At 41.1% G+C, this 9,814-nt stretch overlaps 1 protein-coding gene across 1 annotated transcript in view; it reads right to left on the bottom strand.

Moving 5' to 3' along the window:
- Positions 1–4,319: 4,319 nt before the first annotated feature.
- Positions 4,320–9,814, bottom strand: part of SLC12A4 (solute carrier family 12 member 4) — a 394,075-nt gene continuing 388,580 nt past the window's right edge. The window contains exon 24 of the mRNA XM_073657959.1: positions 4,320–6,543. Within this exon, the coding sequence (XP_073514060.1) occupies positions 6,452–6,543 (92 nt within the window). The 3' untranslated portion in view covers positions 4,320–6,451. The remainder of the gene's footprint in view (positions 6,544–9,814) is intronic.

The following is a 9,814-nucleotide window of genomic DNA, read 5'->3' as shown; positions in this document are numbered from 1 at the left end:
TTAAAGTTAGTGCACCTACTAAAAAACAATAATTTTTAAGTTTTGATTTTTTATTTCTCTTCTTCCCTGTTTAATGTAAGGTTTAAATACTTGGATATTTTGATAGGTCTGACTTTTTTTGACACAATGGCAAATGTGTTTTGTTTATTTTTAACTTATCTTTGAATAGAGAAAAGAGGAGCGATTGAAACTTATAAAGATTTAAAAAAAAAAACTTTTTAATTTTCACTTTATACACTGCTCAAAAGAATAAAGGGAACACTTAAACAACAGAATATAACTCCAAGTGAATCAAACTTCTGTGAAATCAAGCTGTCCACTTAGGAAGCAATACTGATTGACAATCAATTTCACATGCTGTTGTGCAAATGGAATAGACAATAGATGGAAATTATTGGCAATTATCAAGACACCCTCAATAAAGGAGTGGTTCTGCAGGTGTGGACCACAGACCACATCTCAGTACCAATGCTTTCGGGCTGATGCTTTGGTCACTTTTGAATGTTGGTTGTGCTTTCACACTCATGGTAGCATGAGACGGACTCTACAACCCACAGAAGTTTCTCAGGTAGTGCAGCTCATCCAGGATGGCACATCAATGCGATCTGTGGCAAGAAGGTTTGCTGTGTCTGTCAGCGTAGTGTCCAGAGGCTGGAGGAGCTACCAGGAGACAGGCCAGTACACCAGGAGATGTGGAGGGGGCTGTAGGAGGGCTACAACCCAGCAGCAGGTCCGCTACCTCCGCCTTTGTGCAAGGAGGAACAGGAGGAGCACTGCCAGAGCCCTGCAAAATGACCTCCAGCAGGCCACAAATGTACATGTGTCTGCACAAACAGTTAGAAACCGACTCCATGAGGGTGGTATGAGGGCCCGACGTCCACAGATGAGGGTTGTGCTCACAGCCCAACACCATGCAGGACGCTTGGCATTTGCCACATTATACCAGGATTGGCAAAAGTCGCCACTGGCGCCCTGTGCTCTTCACAGATGAAAGCAGGTTCACACTGAGCACATGTGACAGACGTGACAGAGTCTGGAGATGCCGTGGAGAGCAATCTGCTGCCTGCAACATCCTTCAGCATGACTGGTTTGGCAGTAGGTCAGTAATGGTGTGGGGTGGCATTTCTTTGGAGGGTCGCACAGCCCTCCATGTCCTCGCCAGTGGTAGCCTGACTGCCATTAGGTACAGAGATGTGATCCTCAAACCCTTTGTGAGACCATATGCTGGTGCGGTTGGCCCTGGGTTCCTCCTAATGCGGGACAATGCCAGACCTCATGTGGCTGGAGTGTGTCAGCAGTTCCTGCAAGATGAAGGCATTGAAGCTATGGACTGGCCCGCCCGTTCCCCAGACCTGAATCCGATTGAGCAAATCTGGGACATCATGTCTGGCTCCATCCACCAACGTCACATTGCACCACAGACTGTCCAGGAGTTGGCGGATGCTTTAGTCCAGGTCTGGGAGGAGATCCCACAGGAAACCATCCGCAACCTCATCAGGAGCATGCCCAGGTGTTGTAGGGAGGTCATACAGGAACGTGGAGGCCACACACAATACTGAGCCTCATTTTGACTTGTTTTAAGGACATTACATCAAAATTGGGTCAGCCTGTAGTGTTTTTTTCCACTTTAATTTTGGGTGTGACTCCAAATCCAGGCCTCCATTGGTTAATAAATTTGATTTCCATTGATGATTGTTGTGTGATTTTGTTGTCAGCACATTCAACTTTGTACAGAACAAAGTATTCAATGAGAATATTTCATTCATTCAGAGCTAGGATGTGTTATTTGAGTGTTCCCTTTATTTTTTTGAGCAGTGTATTTTGGTCCCCATGACTTGAATTTGTGATAATTTGATCACATACTAAAATCTAAATCAAAAAAAGGATAATGTTGGTTCTCCTATGTAGCTTAGCTTTTGACTGAGCTTCACAGAAGGATTAAGATGGCAGCCACAGAGGCCTAAAACAGGTCCCTGACTGTGATGGCATCAAATAAGCTCTCTGTGAGTGCATCAATTGATGAAATCCGATGGGCAATAACTGCACCATTTAAATGCCGCTGTAAATGATTAACATTAGCATCTAAATGGTTAACAGCAACAGCTGGAGCTCAGCTCCATCTGCTGCTGTTAGAGATAAATGCTGGCTATGAAACACAGCAGGTATCTCCTTAGTGTGAAGTGAACTCAGTTTCTTATCTACCAAAGAAAAAAATACATGGCTCATTAAAGTGTTAAATCATGAAATGTTCACATAAATTGCACATATTAAAATTTATTTTTAAACTGCACTGAAAAAGGCAAAAAAAGATAAATCTTTATTAAAGATGTCATAGCAAACTGGCATTAACAATTATAACGGGATAAGGCATTGTCATATGTTCAGGACAATGCACCGATGGTTTAACAATTTCTCTCATCTTTTCGTACACTGTACATTCCATATGTATCACTGACATTTAACAATATATACAAAAAAATCTACTGCCATTTTTGTTTCACTTACTAAATACTGTTGAATGATGGAATGCTGAGGGCAAAGCAACATGAATCCTTAAGCTAAAAAAAACAAACAAAAAATGTAAAAAACAGAGTAACTGAAGCTTGACTATTACAATCGTTATTTTCAAACAATACATAATTCATTTTCTTAATTTAGAGGGACAGGATGACTGTTCAAACCAAGTACAGGTGCTTGGTGCTTCATGGCGGGACCAAACATATACAAGGGGTATGGAAAGTATTCAGACCCCTTTAAATTTTTCACTCTTTGTTTCATTGCAGCCATTTGGTACATTCTAAAAAGTTCATTTTTTTCTCATTAAAGTAAACTCTGCACCCCATCCTGACTGAAAAGAAAACAAAAATGTAGATTTTGCAAATTTATTAAAAAATTAAAACTGAAATATCACATGGTCATAAGTATTCAGACCCTTTTCTCAGACACTCATATTTAAGTCACAAGCTGTCCATTTCCTTGTGATCCTCCTTGAGATGGTTCTACTCCTTCATTGGAGTACAGCTGTGTTTAATTAAACTGATAGGACTTGATTTGGAAAGGCACACACCTGTCTATATAAGACCTCACAGCTCACAGTGCTTGTCAGACTTAATGAGAATCATGAGCTCAAAAGGAAAAGGAACTGCCCAAGGAGCTCAGAGACAGGATTGTGGCAAGGCACAGATCTGGCCAAGGTTACAAAAGAATTTCTGCAGTACCCAAGGTTCGTAAGAGCACAGTGGCCTCCATAATCCTTAAATGGAAGAAGTTTGGGACCACCAGAAGTCTACCTAGACCTGGCTGTCCAGCCAAACTGAGCAATCGTGGGAGAAGAGCCTTGGTGAGAGAGGTAAAGAAGAACACCAAGATCACTATGGCTGAGCTCCAGAGATGCAGTAGGGAGATGGGAGAAAGTTCCCCAAATTCAACTATCACTGCAGCCCTCCACCAGTTGCGCCTTTAGGGCAAAGTGACCCAACAGAAGTCTCTCCTCAGTGCAAGACATATGAAAGACCGCAAAGAGTTTGATCAAAAACACAAGAATGACTCCCAGACTATGAGGAATAAGATTCTCTGCTATGATGAGACGAAGATAGAACTTTTTGATAATGATTCTAAGCGGTATGTGTGGAGAAAACCAGGCACTGCTCATCACCTGCCCAATACAATCCCAACAGTGAAACATGGTGGTGGCAGCATCATGTTATGGGGGTATTTTTCAGCTGCAGGGACAGGACGACTGGTTGCAATTGAAGGAAACATGAATGCGGCCAAGTACAGAGATAACCTGGATGAAAACCTCTTCCACAGTGCTCTGGACCTCAGACTTGGCCAAAGGTTCACCTACCAACAAGACAATGACCCTAAGCACACAGCTAAAACAACAAAGGAGTGGCTTCAGAACAACTCTGTGACCATTCTTGACTGGACCAGCCAGAGCCCTGACCTAAACCCAAATGGCTGTCCACCAACGTTCACCATCCAACCTGATGGAACTGGAGAGGATCTGCAAGGAAGAATGGCAGAGGATCCCCAAATCTAGGTGTGAAAAAAACTTATTGCATCATTCCCAAGAAGACTCACGGCTGTACTAGCTCAAAAGGGTGCTTCTACTCAATACTGAGCAAAGGGTCTGAATAGTTATGACCATGTGATATTTCAGTTTTTCTTTGAAAAAAAAAAGCAGAAATGTATAAATTTTTGCAAATTTATTAGTTAAGATGGGGTGCAGAGTATACTTTAATGAGAAAAAAATGAACTTTTTAGAATTTGCTAAATGGCTGCAATGAAACAAAAAGTGAAAAATTTAAAGGGGTGTGAATACTTTCCACACCCACTGTAAGTGCACCTTCCCACCTACTTGTTTTCCCTCTTTCTCCACCCTTCTTCTGGTTCTATGAAGCCAGAGCTGTCAATCAAATAAGGGGGTGGTGGAGATATAGGGAAAACAAGCAGGAGGGAAGGTGCACTTATATGATTGGCTCCACCATTAAGCACTGAGCGGGAGGATTTAGTTTGAACAGACATTTTGTACTGTAGAGTCCTTTTCAGTCTTAAACTGAAAAGACTGAGTAAACTGAGAAGAGTATACATAGCTTTAAACTTATCTATTGATCATGGAGGAAGATCAACAATGGTCAGTGATAATAAGTTTCTTGTTTTGGATCTGTACAACACTGTGTAATATGCTACAATTAACAAAAAGACTAAGCCTTGCATTTGTCCCATGACATAAATATTGCACAGGCTGTGAAACTCAAGAAAACTCTGACACTCCGTTGTTAATAGTTATTTACATAAGCAGATTTTTGCCTAAGGCTGAGTTCACACGATGCGTATTTAATGCGTTTCCGCGGCGTTTTTGCAGTTGCGGAAACGCATGACAAACGCATGGTAGAAGGGAAGCAATGTTCCCCAATTGAAATCCGCATGTGCTGTGCCCATGATGTGGATTTTTCCGCAGCGTAAACGCTGCGGTCAAAAATCCGCAGCATGTCAATTAATTTTGCGGAAACGCTGCTCTTTTGCCGCCATTGACTTGCATTAGACCGCATGGAATCCGCATCACTGTATATGTTGATGCGCTTTTCATGCGGTCTAATGTGCGGATGGTACCCGGGTGTGGATGAGAGGACTCTCATCCAGACCCAGGTACCATTAAAAAAAAAGAATAAAATAAAAAATATATATATTCTCACCTTCTGACGGCCCGCGCAGCGCTCCTGCTTGGTTCGCGGCACTTCGGGGTTGAATGAAGAAGGACCTTCGCTGACGTCAGAGTCATGTGACGGGTCACGTAACGCTGACGTCGGAAGGTCCTAAAGTCTTCACTGCCGGCAGCCGGGACCAAGCGAAGCAGGACACCGGGGGCCATCAGAGGGTAAAGTATAGATTTATTTTTTATTTTTTGACATCACACACTATATAAATCCATGCCGGTTGCATGGATTTATATAGTGTAAAGTTGACAAGCACTTTCCAAGTGATGCTAAAATCGCTTGGAAAGCGCTTGTCAACCCGCATGCGGAAATGAAAGTGAAGACCGCTTCATTTCCGCATGTCCCTGGCAGGAAACCGCATGTACAATCCGCATGTGTTTTTTCTTGCCAGAGAGATGCAGAAACGCTCAGGAAAAATCCGGAGCATTTCTGCATCGTGTGCACATACCCTAACAAGCGTTAATCAACAATATAACAAGTTGACCTTCACTTGTTTTAACACACAGATTAATAGTAACTATATGGGGGCAGCAGAATTGTTAATATGATAGTTCTGTCCCCATGCAACATGCATATTATTAACAACACATCTTCCTATGTAAAAGGGGTATGTGCTACCAACAGCAATGCTTTATAGGTGAGCATAAACTACTTAGTGTGCTGGTGAAAGCAGTATGCATGTTCATGGGCAATTAGTTAAATTTGTCTTAATTACTTTCTTATGTGGCAGTGACGCCTGGTGTGAAGAATCTTCATTACAACTGTTTAGGGGACAAAAGAAAGTGGATGTCTCCTTATAATAAATCTTTTAATATCCTTATTTACAGCAAAGAAGAGAGATGTTCCTTATCCTATCTCAGAAGTCTCTGCCTCTCCGCCTGTAAAACACTTTAAATATTGCATGTCTCCATTTATGTGAAAAACATATAAAAGTTACAAATTAAAGTGCTGACAATTTTCACCAGTGCATTGCAGTGCATTTATACTATCATATGCCATGCCATTGAAAACAATAACACCTTAAACCAATAAATTGTAGACAGCCCGCTATCTATCCCAGTAAACATCACTCAAGTACAGCTTTGTATGGATGCACTGTGGGATAATCTCAGAATGAGTAAACATATAGGGGTTGATATTTGAATAAAAATGTTTAAGTTTCCTGAATATTTTTTTTAAGAAAGCAAAAACTATGTCATCAAAAGGCACAAAGAGGTACGAATGGTCCAGCATCAGGAATATATGGTAATAACTTCTCTTCCTCCTCCTCGAACCAGCAACACTCTTTCCAGACCTTCTGTTAAGACCTCGAGGAATTCCATGTCTATAGTTCAAGTATAAGGATTCACAAACATTTTAAAATTAAATGCAAAAAGGGTAACACATAATAGAAAATAAATTACATTTTTATGAAATAATTACATAAATAATGCAAAATAATTTAAAAGGGTTATTCAGGCTCCCCTCATTATCGGTGGATGATGTGGGCTGGTGATGTCAAGTCTATTGAAAGCAGGCGGCACATGTGCAGGTATTGTATAGCAGTGTGGAATTATTGCCAGTGCAGGTGATGTAATTATCACTGGTGCAATACTAAGGAAATCCTGAAAACATGACCAGATGGTGGGCCTTGAGGACTGGAGTTGAGGAACCCTGTTGTATAGGACAGGTGCAAGATACCTGCTTATTGAGCAAAGCCTGAACAACCCCTTTCACGATATTTGACGTACCTATATGTTATAGTTGGATAGAGGTTCCCGACAAATGATGTATAGGTATGTCATGACTTGTGCATGACACAGAAGCTGTGCCAGCGTGATAGCCGCCAGGAGTGTGGCTTAACCCGCACCACCCCTGGCTGTTTAACTCCCTAAATGCTTAATCGATATCGATAACAATATTTAAGAGGCTGGGAGATTGAGGGGCTTCGTCTCCCGTTCAATAGACGTCCCCGCGACATCATCGCGAGGACCCAATAGTCGTCATGCCAACAAAGGTCTGTCAGCGATGGTGTCCTGCCAAGACCATGCCAGGAGCTTGGTTTAAGAATCTTCTGTCAGTGTACTACTGATATGTATAATGGCGCATGGTAATGCATTATACCAGCGATCAGAGTAATGAAAGTTAAAGTCCCAAAACTTAGTAAAAAATTAATAAAAAACATGGCAATAAACTATGCTTTTTATCATATCGCCGAACAAAAAGTGGAATAAAACAATTAAAAAGTCAGATGTAAATAAAAATGTTATTACTGAAAACTCCACCTTGTCCCACAAAAAACAAGCCGCCACAGAGCTCCATCAGCAGAGAGATAAAAAAGCTATAACTCTCAGAATACAGCGATGCAAAACCAATTATTTTTCCTATCAAATAATTTTTATTGTGTAAAAGTGGCAAAACATTAAGAAAATAATATAAAACTGGTATCGCTGTAATCATACTGACCCGAATAATAAAGCTGCCTTATCAATTTTACCACAAGGTGAACGGCATAAAAAAACCCCCTAAAAACAATTCCTGAATTGCTGGATTTTGTGCATTCTGGCTCCCAAAAATCATAATAGAAAGTGATCAAAAAAATGTTACGTGTCCAAAAATTGTACCAATAAAAACTTCAACTCGTCCCACAAAAAAACAAGCTCTCACATGACTCTTTCGGCAGAAACATAGAAAAATTATAGCTCTCAAAATATGGCGATGCAAAAACTTGTTTTCGGAAAATAAAAACAAAACCATCTTTTACTGTGTGATAGTAGCCAAACATAAAAAACTACATAAATCTAGTATTGCTGTAATCGCACCGACCTGAAGAATAAAAGACTAAGTCTAATCACTCCTACCGCATGAGGAACAGAGTAAAAAACAAATGTAACCAATTCTTGACCTGCTGTTGATTGGTTCATTCTGCCTCCCAAAGATCGCAGTAAGGCTCGGAGCACATTTATCCTGCGCTCTGTGCTGAGCGCTTACACCAGGGTATACCTTTGAAATACGTGATTCAGATGGAACCTCAGACAGAAGACTCCCTATAATGAGGCAGATGGACGCACTGTAGACGCTGGCGGTTTCTGCCTTTTTAGTTGTACATAAAAGAGCATTCGACCACAGTTTTGTGCGCTACTGAAAAGAAGGACACCGCTGAACAGAGGCTAGACATAGTCCACAGCAGGGATGTCAAACTGAAAACACACAGAGGGACAAAATTGCGGGCCAACTATTATACAGTATAATAGGCCCCACACAGTCCTCCATACAGAATAATGGGAACCACATAGTCCTCCAAATAGTATAATGTCCCCACATAGCTTTCTAAACAGTATAATGGGCCCCACACAGGGGTGATGGTTCTGGAGTAATGCTGCTGCCTCATTATAGTGATTGGATCTGTCTGGGTTTCATCTGAATCATGTCATTCGGAGATCTAGATGGAAACCCTGATTTAAGTGCTCAGAGTAAAGCGCAATATAAATGTGATCCAAAATGTATAGTAAAATGTTCCCAATAAAAGCTTCAACTAAATCCACAAAAAAAGCAAGTCCCCACTTAGGTCCGTCATCTGTCAATGGAAATATAGGGGGCTTCCATATTACTGGTAGAACAAAGGCTCTGGAAAAGTGCTATGGCTCCATGCCCTCCAAAATAAATCCAGAGAATTTTGCGCTCCTAAATCCAAATGACCCCATCCCTTCTGAGCCTCAATGTGCCTATACCACATTTAGCATCCACATTTGGGATTTCTGGAGCAATGAGAGCCCGCTTAATTTACTGGTGCGTGTCTCCAGAAGCACTAGATGGGCACAATATACTGGGCACTGCAATAGCAGATGTTCAATTTTCACTTACCAACATCTATTGCTGCTCGTTTCTGGAAAGCACACATTGAGTCAAAATCATCACTACTCCTGTAGATAAATTCTCAAAGGGGTGAAATTTCCAAAATGAGGTCACTTGAGGGGGGATTCTGCTCTTCTGACATGTAGGGGCTCCGTAAATGGAGCCCGCAAACTAATCTAAGATCATTTGTTCTCCAAGAGTTCCTCCAGAGGCTCGCGCCATGTGGCTAAGCAGTACTGTACAGCCATATGGGGTATTGCCACGTTCAGCAGAAATTGTGTGACAAATTTTGCTGCCATTTTTACTCATTTCTTGTGTGAAAATATAAAATCTGGAGCTAAAACAAATTTGTGTGGCAAAATTGTAATTATTTTGTCTTCACTGCCCAATGATATAAAATTCTGTGACACACTCGTGGTGTAAATATGATCACTGTACCCTTAGATAAATTCATTGAGAGGTTTAATCTGTAAAATGGGGTCACTTATTAGGGGATTCTGCTGTTGGCACCTCAGGGGCTCTCTCTTCCAGTGGGTCTTGGCATTCGCAAACCACAACAGCAAAATCTGTGCTCTAATATGGCGCTTCTTCTCTTCTGAGCTTTGCACTGTGACAGAAAGGTAGTTTCTGATTAGATGTATGGTATTGGCACAGTCAGCAGAAATTGCACAACAAACGGAAATCTATTTTTTTGCCCTATTAGCAGATATAAAAATTAAAAATTTGGGGCTAAAACAACATTTTAGTGGTAAAAATATATT

This window comes from Phyllobates terribilis, unplaced genomic scaffold, assembly GCF_046119375.1.
Source record: "Phyllobates terribilis strain yellow unplaced genomic scaffold, ASM4611937v1 Scaffold_13__5_contigs__length_258822181, whole genome shotgun sequence".
Classification (NCBI taxonomy): Eukaryota; Metazoa; Chordata; class Amphibia; order Anura; family Dendrobatidae; genus Phyllobates; species Phyllobates terribilis.
This window is presented reverse-complemented; position numbering and strand designations above follow the sequence as displayed.